Below are 21,365 nucleotides of genomic sequence, written 5' to 3'. Positions count from 1 at the left end.
GTGACCGCCTTCACACTGAAAGCCATCTCGTGTCCTTAACAAATTAGTGTTTACTTTTCTGTGATTGGTTACCCGGCTTCCCTTTAATCTCAGTCTTGTTCTCATCATCCGCTCTGCGAGATATGCCTTAATCGCCGAGCTCCTGCCCTCCATCAGGAAGCCTTTTCAACCGAGACTTTTCCCCAGTGTGACGGATTGTTTTCATTCGGTTTGTTTGAAGGTGTCTTGGCGGATATTTTATTAAAAATAACTATCATATTTGTGTGTAAATAGACTGTATCTAAAATTGTTGCAAAGTGTCTTTTGTTGTGTGCGTGGGCGGGACCTGAGAGAAGCAGACGGGGGAGTATTTTTATATATAAATATTCTTAACAGCCAACCTTGTGAATGTTGTTTGAAGGTTATATGCAAAAGTCCAGATGTGGTGTAATATAGATGGTGTGTGGGTGTACAGATGTTCTACAGTCAGATGTTTTTAGGAAACCTAGGATTTCTGTTAAGTATAGAACAACTTCTAATTATTTTTACATAATCCAGTCTGTGATTTACCATCTGCTATTCATCTTCAGTGTTATGCTATGAAATCTATAGTCCAGTATTAGTTAATTGGCTTTATCTTGACATGTTACTACAGTATAGAACTGTTCTAATGTATCACACCGCTAACGCTGGATAAGTTATATTTACAGAGCTGCTCGAATTTACTTTCTCTTTATTCGTACATCACTGTTAGCGTGACCCGTCTGTTCAGGGTAAAAACATCTTCAAGTCATTTATATAGTTTTCTATACAAGTCTGATTTATGTGCTTTGTACCGAAAGAGAGATTCAGAGGGAAATGAACCCGATTCCCTGCACCGTGTGAAACTCAGGCAGGCTGTTGATGAGTCTGAAGACATGTGTCTAATTGGCTGCTTTGGCAGCTGCTTGCCCAACAGTCGAGGAGATTCGTCAAACAGCAGAATATTTACTGGCAGTTTCCAGCATCTCAATTGTTTCCCTCTTACATTTTGTTAGTGTATTTGGGTTCAAGACTCACGATAGGATTACATTTACATTTGATGACGTCATCTTAGGCCCGAGGAAACTGATGGGCATGTTTCACAGTTTACTCAAGTTTTGTAGAATAAACAATTAATCAATAATTTAAAAAAATAGTTGTACTTGTAGCCCTGCAGGAGTCAATTAGGAGGCATGAATTAGTTTGTGTTAAAAGGGTTAAGATATAACTATGAATGCTAGAAATTACACGTGAACGTGGAAGCTAAGTACAGTTTCATGAATATGATTTTCTTTGTAATCTGTAGTTGATTTCACCCTCAGAATGAGCATATGCAGTTTTTTCTGCTTTCTCATGTTAGAAGTCGACCAGTTGGCCACTTTTCATGTTTAGATATTAACAATTGTTTGTACATAATGTTTAGTAGATTCATTTCAAAAAGGTCACCATCATTTGTAATAAAAATAAAATGTTTTCAAAACCGATGGAATACAAGCTATATGTATTGCTCTCACCACAGTGGCCTAATGTGAAAAAAATATCTGTGTGGTCTCTGAAGTCACTTTCTGTTTAATGTCGATACTAAAAGACTGTCTGTGTGCATTGCTCCTGTTTTATATAAGTTCTATAGTCAACGTTTTGAATTTGGTATAAAGTTAAATACTAAATGGACTTGTTTGATGTTCAATCATAGTATTTATTTACCTGCTAGTTTCATTATCTTCCATTTTATACCCGTGTGTTTTGTGTTTCTGTAAAAAAGGGAAAAAAAGTGTATTTCTTTTTGGTCTAAAACTTGTTTTAATAAAGTCAAGTAAATCATCTTTGTTCCCGATATGACACAAGTTTGTCAGTTGTTTATTAGAACACTTAATTTAAAATAAATATTCATATACATGAAAAAATGCTTTACAGTGTTACAAGACATCACCTTCATCCCAAAGATGGATAATCAACTGAATGTTTACACACACTTCACTGAAGCATCTCAAATGACCAGAAGTCAAACTTCAGATTGTGTTCTGACGGTAATAGAAATCCATTATTACTCCTATGAGGATATGGTTACACACTAAAAGTGAGGAAACAGCTAAATCAATTCAACATCCTGGAGAATCCCAATGAATTGAGCAAGTCCACAACCCAAACTGAAGCAACGGGTGATAAGGGACAAAAGGACGAGGCGATTCAAAACCCAATAAGATGCTTCTAGATTCTCCTCTCGTCTCCAGCTCAGTTGTGAATCGGGATGGTCTGTTTGCAGTCGGGGCAGGCGTGGTCCTGGCTGGTCCCCGGCAGCCCCACAGCATGCTCCGCTGTAGAAATCAGCAACGTGTCCAGTGTCATCTCTGTACATTTGGCTATGAAGCGAATGAACGGCCGTACATCCCCCTCGTTGGCTGTGTCCAGAGCCGCGTAATACTCGGCCCGTTGCTCTTTGCGGATAGTGACCGGTGGGTATCGTGCTTGCATGAGCACAAGATTCATGAGCAGCCGCGATGTGCGTCCGTTTCCGTCCACGAATGGGTGCACGTAGACCAGTTTGTAGTGGGCGAGGGCTGCAAATTCCACAGGGTGCATTTGCAGCGCCTCCTCGGTGTTGAGCCACTGCACCAGCTCCTGCATGTGTCTCTGCAGGTCCTGAGGGTGTGGAGGGATGTGGTGGCCCACAAACACCTGGCTGGTGCGCAGCCTCCCTCCCTCCACGGGGTCCACATGTCCGAGCACCCGCCGGTGGATCCCCAGGATGTCACTGACCGTCATGGTCCCTGTTCTGGACAACAGCGTGGTGTTGATGTACTTCATGGCTGAATCCACGCCGATGGCTTCGTTCTGCTCCTGCAGGCTCTTCCCGGCGACGGCGTAACGAGTCTCGATGATGTGACGGATCTCCGACAGAGTGAGCGTGCTGCCTTCGATGGCCACCGTGTGGTAGATGTGGTGGTAGTAGGTTTCCTCCATCACCCTGCGGAGCGCAGAGTTGCCTTTAGGTATGGACATGAGCCGGCGAACTTTGCTGTCAATGATGCTGAAGTAACGCTGGTCAATCTCCTCCACCAGGGGAAGAGTTCGGTCCCGGCTGACCAGAGCTCTCTCGTCGCATGGCGAGATGGCCAAGGCCTTGGTGTAGAGGTGGTCTGCCTGGACGACATCCTTCTCCTCCTCCAGAATGGTCCCCAGCTCCGTTAGGGCATCCACAAAGTCCGGGTTTATGCTGAGTGCATGAACCAGCAGCTTGTGAGCCTTCTCCCTCTTCCCCAGTTTCCTCATCTCAAGAGCCAGCTGCAGTGCCGCTTTGGCCTCCAGCTTCATATCTGCAACCAGAACACGAAGGACAGCGTCAATGCCAACACACGTGAAACAGTAAAGAGGTAATATAGTGATCATGTTGTATCACATAACGTAATCTTGTCTTAAACATCCCGGTACCGAGTTACCTTTGCTCGGCTTGGACCTAAGAGGCAGCACATCCAGCGCAGTGAAGGGGACAGTGAGGCTGGTGGACTGCACAGCTGGAGGCTGCTGAGGGTTCCCCCACAGCTGGCAGCGGAGCTGCGCGAAGCCCTTCAGGGCGGCGCAGCACTGGTCCTCCTCCCCCACCAGGGGCATCAGGACGGCCACTAGAAAGCCGAGGAGGACACACAGCAGCGGGCCCCATCCTCCGAGGAAACGGCCGCTGGTGTAACGACACACATTCACAGCAGCCATGACAAGCCCTGGTCAAAACCTCCATCTTCTAGTGATACGGTTCCCCATGTATGTCCACCCCAGCTAGGAGAGCCGAAGGGCGGCTGACAGGAAGGAAGACATGGTCAACATGACTTACCGACACTGCCGAGGAGATTCAGCTCAGTTACCCAACTTTTACAGCTCGTAAGTGAGCTAACGGTAGCTAGCCTTAGCTCAACTGACCTCTTTGTCACTTTGACTCTTAGCTGAAACTCTAAAACACCGACTAAATTAACGATTCGCCGGCGGCTGACTTGTTCGCGTTCGTCGGAACAGTTGTGTACAAAATATGGACACATTAAACATCGTCGACTTCCTCGGTCTGAACGTCTGAACATCCTGGAACATCATTGGTCAAAACATATTGAAGGGTGGTGCTGATTGGCTGAAAACGCAGCAATACAAATAATAGTTCGTAAAGGTCTCTGATTGGCTAGGGACATAAACTGATTCCCTAAGTTTAGGCTTTCAGGCAACGCTGACACCAAAGCAACAAAATGTGTCTCCTTCAACTCCAGAGTTTCTGCTGAAGGTGGCCCACCATGTTGGGTTGTTCTCAATGTTTACAGGCAGCACAATTACATCGGAATAAACAGGTGGTGCAAATGGAGCTGGCCTATTTTAGGGGTCATATTTACTATAACCACAGTTATTGTAGGCGAGCCAGTTTTTCCATTTCAAACAACAAACCTACCAATTTGACACTTCTTGCTCTTCATCTGGTCATCACAGGACGCTATTCCCTCCCATAACATACCAGCAGGTATTTATTGGATACAGAAAATAAACTGATCTGCATTTTATTTGGCTTATCATAGTTTTCTTGTCAGTAGGTATTAAAGGAAAGGACGAAATCCATATTAAAACAGGTATTGGGCCTTGGTGGCATTGTCCGCCAACATTATTCACTTTCTAGGAGTGAGAAGTAAAACGTGTGTTTGCTCTACTTTTACTTAATTTGCATTAAGGAACTGAATACAAAGTTGTTTTTGCCATGCTAGGTTTAAATACTCAGTATTCTTTTATTATGCAGCTAAAGCTTTGCTCCCAGTTGACCTCCCGCTTTCATTTTAATATAAATATACTAACAAACAGAAGAGGGCAGCCTTACTCTGTTATTCAAACAGCCAGGTATCCTCTGAAGACTGCAGTAGCACTCTTGGCCTCAAAACCACTTTCATCAAGATCTCTTCTGATGCAATCCAGTTTGGGAATGCCATAAAATGAAATCTATACTTTTAATGAAGCTTTGTGCGGAGATTAACGTCTTCCTGCTCAGCTCCATGTGCTTCTTCTTTCTATTAACATGTGGTAATCTTTCAGTTCTGTTTATATTTGTCATTGGTATTCAGTTATGTTAGCTTTCATGAATTTTTATTTAAACATTTATACTTTTATATACGTCGTCTATTTATAGTGAATATGCCTTTGGGACATTTCCACCAGCTGGGAACAGCCTGTGGTGATGAGGATTGATTCCTGGCTTCGTGCCAGAGCCAACACTATTATACATATCTTCAGCAGATGGCAGGCTAGCTGATAGTCACACAGGCTGAGACTGCAGCAACACGCTGACACACACACAGACAGTGCAGAGGAAGTTATGAATGAACAACCATGTGGATGATTTTGTGTGAAGTTAAAGATTTAGTAGGTCTGTCTGAAATTTGGGGGGGTTAAATTTGTCAAGTCATGTTGCACACTGTACTCACAGTGAGCTGTGGAGCCGCGCACTAACCTCATTTACCACCACAGAGTCCCACTGTGCTGCTCTGACCCACAGCAATTTCACCTTGGAGGATAATGGAGCAGCCATGCTGCATTATTTCTTTACTGTTATTCATGTGCTCTATCACCCAACTCTCAAAGCAAAGAGGGGGCTGTATGTTTACATTTATTTCTCATTCAATGAAAGAAAGTAAGAAACCAGGTGGGAATATTTAATCAACATGCTGCCAATGATTAACTGAAGAGGGACGACTTACAGTTGCCTGTGGGATACTGGCTCTGAATTTCGAGTATCTTTTGCTTAAATTAGACTCAGTGCTGTATAATTTTTCCATTGCACCAACATGCTTTTATTATTACTCTTTGGCTTGGAAGCAGCTTTCACTCCATAATGCATAAAAACATGCAGGCCCACAGCTGCTGGGTGCAATGAGAAAAAAAACAACTGTTTGTGTTTTTTCTATTACAACAAAAATGAGCAGAACACCAAATCGTTTCCCAGATCTTCCCCTTCCTGAAGACTTATTCCGTAATGAATAATAGTAAAAGCCGTATTTATGTTTTTTACGCAATGTGTCAGCAGTGAACAGTGTCACTGATAACAAAACCATACATCTTTATAAATATATAAAAAAATGTTTTTATGCAGATAACATGGTCTATGAGTGTGTATTACTGGTTATTTTAATGATCTAAAACTACAGATAACGTAAAAAAATCAAAAAAGTAACCAATGCAGAAAGAAGGACATATACAGTAGGCAATGTGAGAACACTTCTCAGACTAATTCAGTCCTACTGCAGTGAGACCATCACTGATGAGGGAAGACTCCACTTTTCTGGGGGATGGTCTTATCATCCACTTTAAACTCTGACCTCCAGAACCTCACAGAAAGGGTTCGATCAGCTATCTCAGATCAGGTATCTGGGGAGCCTACGAAGGTTCTGGCTTCATTTTGGTGTTCCGTGTTGATGTGAGCATTAGCTTCTTATATTATAGTGTCGTGCAGAAAATGTGCTTACTAAAATGCAGAAGTGCTCTCTGAGGAGGTCAGCAGTCTTGCAAGGTTTACTCGCCATGAGGAGAACTTCAACGCCTGTAAAAGGTTGAATACCGTTTTCTGTGTGTTTTCTGGAGGAGCTTTGTCAAATCTGAGAAAATAATCCAGATGATGTCATGACGATGTCATCAGAGTTATCCCAACTTTGAAAGAAGGTGCCCTCTGTTGTATTATGGGAAACATAGGACTGTTGTTGTAGTTTAGCCCAAAGGCTACTCCAAGTCATGATATCTCAGCCTCTTCTGCTTGGACAATTGACAATTTATTTTTAACCCAACTCATTAAAAAGGGCCCTTTTAAAAAATTTGTTTCCGTTTTGAGACTGATTATGTATCTTCAGATCACGCTGTGACTTTTAGATCTTTTTGGAATTTTTTTATTTGCTTTGTGTTTTGAAAAAGTAAATTTCCATTTAGCTTAACAAGGTTTCCTATGAAGCTGCCTTTGTGATTGTGATCTAGTTTCTTCAAAGTGAAAACCCCCTTTTTTATTTTGGTCTCACCAAAGTGAAGAGGAAATGAATTAAGATCTGTTTTCTTTAAACTGAGGGTTAACAGAATTCATTGACACTAAACTAGTGTGGGACATCAATTCTGTTATCTGGCTGCAGTCCAGTTGCTTAAACCACAGACGGGCATAAAAGCAGTGATATCTTTGCCACTTCTCAAAATGCTGCCGCCGTTGAGTTCAGACTCGGCTTTAGTTGAGAAAAAGGACAAAAATGGCAGAATGGGCGACTGAAGAAGGAGAAATGATGGCATGAAATGAACTGCCCTCGGGTCATTTTGTGGACTAATTCTATGCCCATCTGGCATATGCTCATATGAGCTAAAGCCCCCTCAGCTGTGGAAACAGATAAAACTGAGTCTGCAGTGATGATGAGTGCTAATTTCGCTTTTGCTGTGTTTATGCAATTAAATGCCTCGTGTCACTTTGGGATTATTGTCAGAATGAAGCAGTCTCATGAAAAGTTAGGCGTCTGTTATCTGTAATGCATTCCTGCAGTGTGCTTTTATCTTCCTTATCAGTGTTGTTAAATGACTGTGATGCATGGAACATGAATTACACGCTTTCTCATTAAGCTGTGTGAGGAAAAAAACAAACAACAACAGTTGTTTCCACTGACTATTTGTCAGAGTATGCTAATTAGCAGGTTGCTTCATGCATCGGCATGATCCTCGCACCAGCTGACACGTTAACTTGAAGCACACTCAAGAGGTGGCCCCTCGCTGACTGTTAAAATGACACCCTGTCTTTTAACTACTTGCTGGAACTGTGCTTCAAGAGGTAGAAAATCCATCTGTCCACCTAGAAAAAATGACCTGTTAGGGCAGGAGATAAATCCCTCTGGCAGAGGCTCCTCGCCCCCTCCCATACCGGCTCGTGCTCTTCTCTCCAGCCTCTGTGGAGCCATCAGCCTGCTTGCCTTTCTGTCTGAGAAGGGGCTTTGTTCTGGGTGACAGAGCCCGATGTCCAAGATAGAGGATCTTGTTAGAGGGATGGTGGCTCTCTTTCCACTCTCTGAGTATGGATGGCTCAGAAAGCAGGGATGAGGGAGCCGTAAAATGGATGACAGAGTGAAGGAGAGCGACACTGGGAGCCACAACTGTCCTTGACTGTCACCATACAAAATATCTAAAAGGAGAGTTTGCTCCAAAATGCAAGATCCACACATGCATTGGCAGACTGATAGGTGCTGTTACAAGACGATTTTGAGAGGTCAGGACGTCTGTTTTTGACTGGTGACGAGAGAGCCGAGGACAGCCTATCCGGGAAGAAATCAGAGAGATTGAAACACCTGCAACAAAATAACCAGTGTACACGCTCTAAATCCCAGTTTCACAACAACAGTAATCTGATGTTTCCTCCATCTCCCTCTTTCCTCCTGTGCATGCTGAGACTCCCCTCTGCTGTCGTTAGAGTAGGTCAGAGGAAAGCGAAGAGACGTGGTAGCCTCCCCAGGTGTCAAACTGGTAATTACTGGAGCTCTATCTTCACAGTTTTCCTGCACTGGGAGAACGACCTCTGGGTGCCATTATCCAAATATAATCAACAAATGTTTGCCTTCGATACACACATTAAATAAAGCTGAATATCTTCGCTACACTCCACCCAATAAAATACATCAACACCAAACATATGAGATACAAACAATTGATAGTAAAAAAAAATTATTACAAATCACTTTTGTTTGCAATCAACAATGCAACAAAGTTAAACAATACTAACTTAGCGAATATGTTTTGTAAAAATAACTGTTTCTGATAGATTCTTGAGACACTTTTTGCATTGGTCATAAGGTTGTTAATCTAGTTGGAGATCCATTGCAGTTAAAACATGACACTTCAGCAGCCTGAATCATCCATATTAGGTAGAATGATGAACATTTATTTGGATTTTTTCTTATAAGTCTTACATATTTTTAAGTTTTGAGAATTAAAAGGCTTATGGCTTATGGCTTATGGCTGAATAAGTAATCCAGTGATCCACAGCCTCTTCCTTACATATAAAAATACTTCTGAAATAGACTGTTTAAAAAAGAATGCTTTGTTCATGCAAAATGTTTTCGTACATAATGTGACTATTATTGCATGAGGCTACTCATGAGTTTGTGAGTTACGTCTGCCCGTCCCTGACCTTTGGTCCGTGATACATCAATGTCTGAGAGGTAGTTCAGGTAGACTACTCAAGTGGGGCTTGAGAGTCTTCTACTGGCTACAACGTACAGTTTATTCAACACAGCCTTCACAATAAGGTTGTCTGTATAAGCTGTTGGTTCTCCACTCCCACTCCCCTGCTCACTTCTGTTCTGAACTCTGCTGCAAAGCACTGCATACACTTGCTGCTACCACTCGTGTGTCTTATCTGGGATTTCCTAAAGAAGCTGTCCTACAGTCAATCATGTCCACGAGCTTCATGAAGACTTTGTGCAGGAATACAGTCGGCTGACTGAACTTACATCTTGCAGAGAGTCCATAAATTGCAGCAATACATAAACCAGGAGGATCATGGATAATTAATTTTACTGAATGATTGTGCAGAAGGCGGCGTGGATGACTTTTCCTCATGACTTCTTGCCTAAAGCCTGGAGAGACTGGCCATGATTTATTCAATCCATGCTATATAGCTGTCTGTCCTCTTTCTCATTGCCCCAACGCACTAAAGGGAGCCATTTCACATAGAAACACCTTTTATGAATGACTGAACAAAATGATTTGTGTTTGTTTTGGGGGCAGTAGAATAGACAGGCAGGTTTTTGTATCTGATCTGTGGTCTTGGTGTGAGGCATGATGTGTTCAACATTGTCCAATGTGCTTGTTTTGTTAGTTGTACATATACCTTGAGATTAGACGCTCTCCCTTCAGGCCCGGTATCACATGCTCGGTCAGGTCCTTCAGGCTGGTCACCTGCTGGAGGGCCACAGCAGACCCAACAGATGAGTGAATGATCTGTTAGAAAGACAAGAGACAGAAATAATTAGGTCTCCACTGAGGGGAAGTCATTACCCGGGACCTCCTTCGGGCTCCTCTTGCTGTTTCACTTATTGTCTCTCGTCCACACTGGCCTGTGCCGCTCAGAGAAGGGGGTGTGCAAGCCGCCAGCTTTGTCAAACAATTCCAGCACTAACAGGCATATCTTTCAGCACACAGCGATGACTCAGCAGCTGTGGGCAGCTCATTATTTTCTTCAGCCTCCAAGCGATGACTGGCCGGAGACTTTGTTTGGTTTCTTTGGTAACGTTCATGGGGGAGTACAAAATAAAAGTATAGCTCCTTATAACACGATTCAATTTAACACAATACTACCGGGTGACAATGTTTGCTTAAGTGCGCTCCTCTTTAGCTGTTTCGTGGTTTATGAGACTTTGCAAATGCCAACATGATTTTGTGGCACGAGAAACTCATCTCACTGTTTCAGTGAAACTGCTCTCCAACTGTCAGACACAAACATACAATATTATAAAAGTCCATCATAATGTCTGCATTAAATGCCTACTGCCTTAAAAGACACAATTCAATCATCAATGTTGTCGCTGTGCTTCATGGAGGGTTAAGGTTAACCCTAATTACCAATCAAATGGTCAGTGACAGCTAAGTGAACAGTATAATGTTAATTTTATGATCTGAACAGCAACACGGTTTTAATCAGAAAAATACAAGTATTAGTTAAAAACACCTGTCTTGAACACATGTCGTTTTTAGCCTGGCTAGCCGCTTGGCTTTGGTCTAGACTGAAACATCTCATTGGATGCCCACAGGATGGATTCTCAGGATCTTGGTGACCCCCCTCCAAATTCTGGTTTGTCCAGATTTATGACCAAATACCCGAAAATGTAATGACTTTGTGTTTAGCGCATGTGAGTATGCTAACACTCTAAACTAAGATTATGAACAAGGTAAACACCTGCTAACATGGGCGGATTATGAGACCCCTGGGCACAGATTTGCAAAGGGGCCCCACCACGTCTCCAACATATAGGAGCAAGACACACAGGCTTTATAGTTGTTTAGTCTCTACTTTTGTGTCTCTTTGTAATAGTTACGCATCTCTCTGTGATTTTGTGTCTATTTGTCATCATTTTATGGGTCTTTTTAGTTGTTTCTTGTCACTTTGTAATTCTTTTGACGTTCTTGTAGTTCTTTTTTATCCGTGGTTGTTTTGCCCATTCAGTAATCCATCCATACCTGCTAAACATCAGCATTTAGTGCAAAAGAAAGATTTTAAACATAGAAGAATTTAAGAATCCTCTCATTCTTCTGATTTATATGATGCTACATATATACGAATTTTACTGATATTTAACTAAAAGGCACAACCCAATGTTGTGATGACAGGCAGAAATCCCTGGATCATGAGCCTGGGTCACTTTGAGAATAAGAGTTGTTAATTGACTTTTTCAGTCCCATAGGATCTGTTCTGATTGCTCTAACAGGATTTAGATGGTTAAAAGCTACACAGATGATCACATAAATCCACAGATCCAGAGCCATATTGGATTATCATAGCTGTGCAATTTATGACATTTATACTCAATCCCATTAGTTAAATGTCCCTGATCTAAAAGCTAGTCTTCACACAAATCCTTTAATGTAAAATATGTGTGCTGCGCAATACGATTAAGTACTGGTGTTATGGTACAAACACATTTATGAGGATTCTCCAAAAAGAGGTCAAGACATCTTAGCTTTTTGTAAGATGCCTGCTTTCAATTCAGTTAGACAACAATGAGACAACATACGATGCTGCACTTGGCAACATGAAAGAAGATATAAACCTTCTGATATATGTTATATTTATTTTATATATTTATTTTCATTTTCCTTTACCAAAGAGTTAATTAATTATAAGTCACTTTTTAGTTGATAAAGAAAAGTCATGCAGCAATGTCATTCAGTCACTGTTTTCCAAATAGAATAACGATAAAAAACATCCACCAACAAAGAAGAGTAAAGAGGGATGAAAAAAAGGAAGAGAAAAATGGAGAACAAACACTTACAATCTAACCATAATAGATCATTTTATAATATTGTAGTATTGCTTCATCTCTGTATTTTGCACTTTACTTTCCCTCAAGCTGTATTAATGTCTATCAGAGGTCCCCAATACAGACTGACCTGTCGGTCGGCATCAGCTCTGTTTTAAAGATGTATCCTCCCGTGAAAGCAAAGAGGTCAAAGGTCAGCAGAGCAGCTATTTTCAAGCTCTCATGTTTTCTCTTCAGTGTTTTCTCCTCAGCTACTCCTGTGTCACATGACCTCCACTTCTGCAGGGGATTCACTGGCAGTTCGTCTCTGCCAGCTCATGAATTTCTAGTTTGTCACAATGACAGAACAGCGAGACTTGCAATGTGGAAAAACCATTAGGTGGTTTAATTGTTACAGGAAGCTACAGCATATGCATGTGGAGTTTTCCATATTAGCAGAAGTGAACTCGATGAAGACCTGCTATGCCTGCTCCTGGCAGGAACGTTTTTATCTTTATGTGGGATGAAAAGCTTATTGTTGTTATACTGTGGGGAAGTCAGGGATGATGATGTTGTCCTACTGTCTCATTAATGCGAGGCAGAGGTATCTCTAGTCTACATGAACTCTTCTGCTCCCACTGTGGTCTGGGTGGATTAAATACTGTTAATGTAAAGTTTTGACATAGAGCCATGTTGGTCCATCTGTGCAAACAGCCAGCTCTAATCCTCCTAAGTGTGTATGTGTGTACACACTCACATATGTCAATGCATGTCCTCTTCCGTCTGTCTTTTTCCTTCGCCTCCCTCTAAACAAAATCACAAGTCAAATAAACATTCATGGAGCCTCTTTTGATCTCAGCTCAATTTTCTGAAAACATATTGGTGCCTACTTCATAATCCATTCATCACATCACTTTGAATAAGAAAATACAGAACAATGCACTGTACAGCTTCTAATGAGCATGGGAAGTCAATTGCTAAACATATTTACTCTTTTTCTTCAGTCTCGCGCAGTGTCACACATGCAATATGATTTTACTGTGCAGTAATATTCTTCTATATTAATAATAAGTTGAGGACTCAGGGTCATTATGATGATATTGAAATGTCAGAAAACCTCTGAAGGTTTTCTGAGAATTTAAACATGAAGACATTTGTTTGCATGTGTTGCAATATATTCGAAAGAGATTTTCCCTTTCATTATCTATTTAAAAAAAGTATATAATATGTGAGAAATTGTTGCAGAAATACAGGTCTGTCTTTGTCCTTTTTGGGTTCCAAGTACCGGTACCGTAATAGCACAATTAGGCGCGCATCAACATCCACTTGACCAAACGACAGCCCCCTTGCCCGCCGCCAGTTATGTTTGTTTTTCATTGCGTGAGGAAATGGACATGTGATACGAGAAGATATAAAAGTGTTAATGTGGGAGTCTCACAGTCAATGATTGACAGTTGGCCGCCCTTGGGCTGTAACTAATCAATGATTTAACACATCACCCGCCGACCGCGCTAAACACCTACGATGTTACTGCACCAACAGGTGTGCGTTGTGTGTTAAATAACATGCTAATATGCCAAAAATGCTCATGGTGGCTCATTCAGGGGACCTCTGCGTTGGCGTTCACTGTAGTACTATTATGTTCAGTGGGGAGTGTGAGGCCTCGCTGTTGTTTGTGACCGTAAAACCCTGATGTGACTTCAGAGACTCATTCAGCTCCAAAATGTTTTAAAACTCCGAGGAGAGCACTGTGACTGAGTGGACTATATTCTACATTGAGAATGGAGGAACGGAGAAGTTGGACCTGTGATGGTTGTAATATCAACAGGCAATTGGTTGTGTGTATGTGTATGTGTGTGTGTGTGTGTGTGTGTGTGTGTGTGAGTGAGTGAGTGAGGAGGTTGTGCCATAACTATGAATGCAGCTCTCTTTTGCTTTACTGTGTTTTGTGCAGTTCATATTTTGTATACATCTTTGTGTTACATCTCTGGATTAACCCGTGTGTGTGTGTCTGCAGATGGGACACAGCACCCCCCTCACAGAACATACAACTTAGAAGTTGCACAAACTGAAAAGTTAAAAGAAAATCTCTGGAGGAACAGCAGTTCAATGCACAAGAAATATTTATTTCCTTATTTTATGTTTTACGTCTTGCCGGGTGGATGATGGCACACGGCACTGTTCAGGAGTCTTCCTCAGAGTCTTCAGTGTCCACAGATGCGTCGTCCACACTGAAAACCGACAGGGAGTCACGGGGGAAAACGTACTCGTCCATGTTGCGGAGCCCAGACAGCACACAGCAGCTCACGGCACTGCGGGAAATATCCATGTGACAAGCCTCCGTCCACTCGTCAGTCGTTGCGTCGTAGTACTCGACGTTACTGCAAGTGCTGATGCCGTTGAAGCCGCCAACAACATAGAGCCGGTCGTTGAGCACTTCGACACCGAAGTTGCTGCGGGGAGTCAACATATGGGACACTTGTTGCCAGGTGTCGCTCTCAGGGTTGTAGACCTCTGCGCTGGATAGACGAACGGAGCCATCAAAGCCGCCAACCTTTTGGGAGGAAAAGTGAAAACGAAGGGTGAGACGTTTGAAATGAGATTTAACCAAATTCTTCGTCAAAAGAGAACGCTCATCTGAGTCTAAAAACAACCGCTGATCAAATCTCTACATACGTCACACAGTTAGCGTGTCAGTGTTTCATACTTACTGCGTAGACATGGTCTGCATATGTAACGATGCTAATTCCACTGCGCTGGCAGGTCATTTGGCTGATCATTGTCCACTGGTCGGTCTCTGGGCTGTAAAATTCAGCCGTTTGCAGGCAGTCGTGCCCATTGAAACCGCCACAAATGTAAACCTGGGGAGAATCGGAGGACCTTTAGTCTGACACTACTCTCTGGCCGGTTACTTCAACACAGCCTCAAACAGAAACACTAATTGCGTACCTTGAACTTGAACTTATAATTTGGTTATTTTTACAACATCGCAGTCTCGTTTTAAATTGTTCCCGTCACCATCGTACTGTTACTCTTGAAATGCTCTAGTTCACTTCACCCACCTTGTTGTGGAGCGTCGTGCTGCTGGCGTCGCTCCTTTGCTCGTGCATCGACGGGATGAGGCTCCACTGGTTGGTCTCGGGCCTGTAGCGCTCTGCGGTGCTGAGTCGTGAGTCCCCGTCAAAACCTCCCAGGGCGTAGATGCACTCGCCCAGCACAGTGACGCTCACGTAGCATCGGCGGTGGTACATGGGTGCCGCCTCGTGCCAGGTGCGCGTGCCCACGTCGAACCTGCGCACGCTGTTGAAATGCTCGACCCTGTTGTAGCCGCCGATGCAGTAGATGTTCCCGTTGAGGACGGCGGTGCCGTGGTAGGCGCGAGGTCCCTCGAGTTGGTCTGCCACCTGCATCCAGCGGTCGACGCTGACGTCGTACGACTCGATGCTGTTAGTTGGATCGACGCCGCTCCAGCCCCCAAAGGCCAACAGGATGGCGTTAGGCAGGCGAGGGCGGGCGAGAGGGTTGCAGAGATGCGACAGAGAGGGTCTGAACCTCATGGTGCTACTTAGGGTTTCGATGACTGCCCTGACCATGTGCAGGCACTCCGTGTTGTTTTTCACCAGCTCATTGGACATCACGTTGAACCTCACGTAGTCCGTACTCGTCAACAGCAGTCTTACCTACACAGAGAAAAACAGGACACAATCTTTCATTTGAACTCAATAGACTGTACTCGAGTCCAGTGCCCAGACCTCTGTTGCTTTTCTATAATCATTTTAACTGTGACTAATATTCACATTTTTACACTTAAATATTCAAAACTCAAATTCCATTTTTTAACCCTTTTAGACTGGTGACATTCTATATTTTCGTTATCGTCAATACATTTCTTTAAAATCTCCAGACCAACTATGTGTTAGTCGGCCTCTCAATACTCAGGCTTTCTCTGACTGACTGTGGCACCAAGCCCATTTGTTCCTACTAAAGACATAAATATTGTACTCACTTTAACTCTTTAACAGCGATTTCGGCCTCCTGAACTTCGAGTGCTTTCACTCTTAACCTCTTATGGTGTGATTCAAACGAACTTGTGGTGCGTTTGCGTGTTTATTTCAGTTTTGGCCAGTGACAAAGCTGTCAATCGAACGCTGATGCGGACTTAACAACTGGTGCGGTTTGAATTTGTTGTGGGAAGCCCGACGTTGTCCTTTTAAACAAAAAGTCTTTGGAATCTCATTTTCCCATGTTGGTCCATATAGTGCTGATGATACAGGATGTGAGTCGCCCCCCAAAAAAAACTACCTGGCAGTCCATGTGACTTCTGTCTGAACACAAACTTAATGAAAGCACCCTAAACTAGACTTGGTCTTGGTTCTGACTTTAATTTGACCAAGGTGGTTTAATTGATCGTCGCTGCAATTTAGGATAACACCATCAGCCAAATGCTGAAGATGCAAGTCTAAACTAAATCTGGTGACAGAAGGTTAACATACCTTAGACAAGAGCACTGCGATGTGTGCTTCTCGCTCTTCTGGTTCGTGGTCGATCCAGCGAAGGATGGCCTTGAACGCCGCGCTCTCTTTGCTCACATTGAGGTCGTCTCTACCGAGGATGTCGGCGAGTTGCTGCACGGAGAGCTGCGGGAACTCTTCGGACGAAACCACCTCCTCAAAGTGATCAAGGATGAAGTGGTAGGCCTTGAGCCGCAGCTCGGGGGACAAGCAGGTGTCGGTGACCTGAAAGATGCCGATGCAGTTGTTTGGGCAGAGCTGCTCGCCCAGGAAGTCGCAGCAAGTTTGCACCACGCCCATGACGTTGAACTGATCGGCTGCCATCAGCAGCTCCTGCACGTTTTCCTCCGTCACGGAGACCAAGCCGGTGTACGCAAACTCAATGATGAGCTGCATCATGTCCGGAGACAGGCCGGGTATGTGGAAGACCTTTTTGTCTGGAGGTGACCAGCGACTCCAGAGAGCGCTGCGGGTCAGAATGAACACACAGCAGAGGATTGGAAACAGACTTCAGATTTTCATTCTCATCGTCTCATTGATAACAATGATAACGTTTTTAAGTAAGCATTCACAAAATCAACATATTACACCATTTTGCATTCAAGGGAATTTGTACAATACGTAAACCGCCGGACATCATTCAGAGTGTAACTAGCAGGAACAATGTCACTGTCAAACAAATGTCACAAATATGTAATATTACATTTTGTATGCTATTTTTGTATTCTTTCTGTGATCTCTCTGGAGCTGTTTCACCACCATCTACAATTCATCGAATTAACCATGTCAAGTGTGTGCAATTACTTTTTTTTTGTTGCATTAAATTAATTTAGTCACTTTTCTGAACACACAAACTACTCAATGCTACCAATCAATACGAATCTGCTTAAAAGCACATTACTTTGGACCTGAGACTATTGTAGCCGATACATTATATCTTCTTCTCTAAGTTAAACTTGTTTTTATCACTAATGATCCATGAACGTATGTAATTCATCACATATCGGGATTAGTCTCTCAGACTTTAGATCATTAACTATTACTTTCTGCTCATTTGATGGATATACATTCACAAGCCCCCCCCCCATATATATATATATCAGATCGCCAACTCACAGGAAGTACGGGCTGCATCTACACAGGATGACCCTATGGATTTCAAATGTTACGTCCTCGACTTTGATGACTGCGTCGCAAAGTTCTCCCTCCAGACGGAGATAATTAAACACTGAGCTTGACATATGTGAAAATTTGTCCCAGTCGCTCATCTTGATTTTCTGAGTATGAGAGTTTTATGGTCGATGACTTGTCTCAAGGTGTCTCAACAGGTCTTTTGAGTCAAGAGAGAGAAAGTGAACACACATCATGATGGGGTGCTAGAATTCTAGGTCCAGGATTCCATTCTAGAATGGATTCCTATGACATCACTGATGAACTTACATCCTCCAATTCAACCTGTAGACCAGGGGTGTCAAACTCATTGTCGCTCTGGGGCCACATCAGCATCATGGTTGCCCCCAAAGGGCCGGGGGGGGGGGGTGCTCCTTCGTCTTCGGTGGGGGGGGGGGGGGGGGGGGGGGGGGGCGCCTGCTGCCACATACGCTGGTGGAGGTGTGCGCGGCGCGTGCGGATCGGGGAGGAGCTCCGCCGTGCGCGATACAACGGATATTTGTAAATTGTCCGACTTTTAAATTTTTTTTTTTTGCTGGCGGATTCGCGGGCCACATAAAATGACGTGGCGGGCCGGATCCGGCCCGCGGGCCGTATGTTTGACACCCCTGCTGTAGACCATACGATTGACATACAAGCATAAAGTTATGCAGTATTTATTGCTGTAACTTAGTTTTCTCTTTGCGTTTTACATGTAGCCTACATCAATCTGACAGTGATGTTTCACCAAAGTGGCAAAAACATTATAAATGTTGCTATGTTTTGCATATAACCCACACTCTAAACCGTGTCAATTTACTTTTATGTCAAACATGACAATGTACTTATCACATAATGATACCGTTTTTCAAGCAATAACAAAGTTAATCTATTTTTCAGCCCAAAGGTATCATTACTCTCTCTTGAGAGTATTGATCGATGAGAATAAACACTGTTGTAAAGCACTGCTTGTTCTACTTTCAGGTGGTCCAGGAAATCTATCCGTGTCCATCGGTCCAGCGACTGCTCTGTCCAACAGGACGCTCATCGTCTCCCGGGGTTCGAGCGTCTCCTTTAACTGCTCCCACCCGTCCCAGCAGCTGACCTGGGCCTTCAGAGGAGCTTCGTCCATGCCCTTCTCCGACAAAAAGGTCTGATGTTGGAAAGTGTTTCAATACTGGTGCCCATACAAAAGCGAGAGAATAAATATTATTCATGAAAATGAACATTCTGGTGATTGTGTTATTTCATTAATTATGCGACCTACATTATTAATTGTTTGAATTTTGCGCTTTAAATGATCTTGCAGCAGCTATCTCTAAAGACAAAATGTCAAGATTGAGTAAAGCCAACACAAAAACAGCGAGAAAAAAAGAAGAAGCAATTGATTAGAGTCTTGTAGGATTACAGTAATTTAAATAACTTTGTAGAGATGTTTTCACTTTGACATCAAAGGGTCTATTTCCTTCTGGTCACTGTCAGAAAAGTCTCATTTAATCCCCTTTGATTTGCCGGCATCTAGCGGGGAGGATGAAGGATGCAACCAGCTAAACTTTTTCAAGCTGTGCCAAGCGAGTAGGAGAAATACGGTGGCCGATGTGAAAACCTGAACGCGCAAAACACAACAATTCGTATTTGTCGTATTAAGGCGATATTGTTGCAGTGGTGCACTCTGGATCAACCCGTGTGTGTGTCTGCAGGTGGGACACAGCACCCCCCTCACAGAACATACAACTTAGAAGTTGCACAAACTGAAAAGCTAAAAGAAAATCTCTGGAGGAACAGCAGTTCAATGCACAAGAAATATTTATTTCCTTATTTTATGTTTTACGTCTTGCCGGGTGGATGTCGGCGAGTTGCTGCACGGCGAGTTGCTGCACGGAGAGCTGCGGGAACTCTTCGGAAGAAACCACCTCCTCAAAGTGATCAAGGATGAAGTGGTAGGCTATAGTGGTAGGCTATAAATGGTCCTGCTATTGCTAACGGCTTTTTGTGTTGCCAAAGCTTCATAGCAAAGCTGTGGAGGCTGAGGCGCCTATCAATCAATAATCAATAATTCTGTGGTCAATAGTGAACTGGGATCTGGTGATTGACCTGCCTACTGGCAGCTGTGTTGATGACAGACCCACTGGGTCAGTCAGTCAGACATGAGTGCAATAACATTTGTATGCAAATAAATCTTGACCGTTGCTCATCGCTGCTCCTGGTGTAACCGAACGGTTGTGAAAGGTTCAGCACATCAGAGACAGACTCAGAGAAGAGTTTCTTATTTCTCTGTCACATTCTCTGTGCTATGAAGAGCAGAAATGTCTGTTTCAGCCCAACTGCTTTACACATTAAAATATGCACTTTGTAGCTTTTGACTCATGCAGAAATACTGCAAAGATTGTGGTTCTAATAATAACTGGCGTATGAGTTCAGACGCATGAAGTCACTTCCTGAGGTTGATAACAGCGCTTTGTTCCACGGATCATTTCAACGCGATTACTATCTATTTCTGATGTTGTGTCTCAAAGACTCAGTCCACTTTAATCTGCATTGTGGAGGTGGATTTTAGGTAAGCAGATTTATACTGTTGACTGGTGCATCTGTGCTACACTCTAATCTATATAATGGGTTTCAATGGGCTGCATTAATGCAGCGATAATACTCAAGTTACTGTAAAATACAATTCAAATGGCGCACTGGCTGGCAGGAGTGGAAGCTGATACCGTACCCTCCATCAAACTGCAGGGGACCACGGGGAGACCGTTTGTGATTACAGGAATACATTTGTGTGCTTGTTGCTGGGTTTTAAAATTGGGGGGAAAAGAAATATATTCACACAGGAATTTTTCATAAATGAGGATACATGCTGTCATTGTTGTATATGCGGTGGCTGTCAAGCTTGAGGACAAATGATTTAAAGCATAAAATCATCAGCCTTTAGATGAGTAATGCAGTGCGTGACCTGTGTACAGTCATCGGTGGAGATGAGGAAGAGAATTAGTGCAAGAACTATTGTGACCACAGGGATGACATGGAAACCACAGATTCACATTCATCATGTCAGAGGTTATAGAAATATTGCTTCTGTTTCCTGAAAATGTTTAAAGCCAAGTTTTTTTTTTTATTATTTGACGCTGAAAGATCAGGAAATAATTAATTTATATTCTGTATGAAAACGGATCACAAACAGTCAGGTAGAACCATGGTTCTGTATTGAGGACTATTGATCAACTCACTTGTCTCATTTACATTTCATGGAAGAAACTTCCAGTTGTGGCTTACTGTGGAGAGAGAACATCAGCAGTTTGTTCCCACATCAGCCATATGTACGTATGTCCTGTCAAAATGTCAGTGAGTAATGTCCGGATTGCTCAATGAAAGCATCATCAGCTGAAAGCCTGAAAACATACACTCAAAGATTTTTTTCAGGAAGAACCATGCATGACTCAAAACATGAGAGGCATTAATTACAGTGACTTAATGAAAAATCTTCTAATTGCAGTGTATATTTATGAACTTTTATTATCTCTGCCAGGAGGCGTGTGTGAGAGTGTGTGTGTGTGTGTGTGTGTGTGCGCGCGCATCTTTGTCTGTCTATGGCTAATCTTGCATACCACTGCATAATATTTTCGGTGCTCATTTATAGCTGCATGCTCAAGGACCTTTCGTGGCGGCAGTGTGACTCACATTTTCTCATAACACCGTTTATTGCCTGTTTGATACCACCGTTGACTGA

At 43.0% G+C, this 21,365-nt stretch overlaps 2 protein-coding genes across 2 annotated transcripts; both read right to left on the bottom strand.

Annotated features, from left to right (window-relative positions):
• Positions 1–10: 10 nt before the first annotated feature.
• Positions 11–4,009, bottom strand: ficd (FIC domain protein adenylyltransferase). Its single transcript, XM_079160597.1, has 2 exons — positions 3,438–4,009; positions 11–3,314 (listed from the first exon to the last, which is right to left on the bottom strand). Exons 1-2 carry the CDS (start codon positions 3,706–3,708, stop codon positions 2,233–2,235), a joined length of 1,353 nt encoding a protein of 450 aa, XP_079016723.1. The 5' UTR covers positions 3,709–4,009; the 3' UTR covers positions 11–2,232.
• Positions 4,010–14,163: 10,154 nt separating this feature from the next.
• On the bottom strand, positions 14,164–18,773 carry LOC306696976 (kelch-like protein 10; the record flags this gene model as incomplete). The annotated part of the gene is made up of 5 exons (XM_079160713.1): positions 14,164–14,535; positions 14,693–14,842; positions 15,044–15,661; positions 16,475–16,958; positions 18,679–18,773. The coding sequence occupies 5 exons, from the start codon at positions 18,771–18,773 to the stop codon at positions 14,164–14,166; spliced, it is 1,719 nt and encodes a 572-aa protein (XP_079016839.1).
• Positions 18,774–21,365: the final 2,592 nt, after the last annotated feature.

Source organism: Pholis gunnellus (assembly GCF_910591455.1).
Source record: "Pholis gunnellus genome assembly, chromosome: 6".
NCBI classification, from domain to species: Eukaryota; Metazoa; Chordata; class Actinopteri; order Perciformes; family Pholidae; genus Pholis; species Pholis gunnellus.
The sequence above is the reverse complement of the archived record's forward strand: the minus strand, read 5'-3'. Positions and strand labels throughout refer to the sequence as shown.

Bases quoted from the DNA above. Each gene is read 5' to 3' on its own strand.
- ficd (XM_079160597.1), bottom strand. From the start codon at position 3,708: ATGGCTGCTGTGAATGTGTGTCGTTACACCAGCGGCCGTTTCCTCGGA. The intron at 3,315-3,437 runs GTAACTCGGTAC...TTCTGGTTGCAG, and splicing joins TAGGTCCAAGCCGAGCAAAG to ATATGAAGCTGGAGGCCAAA.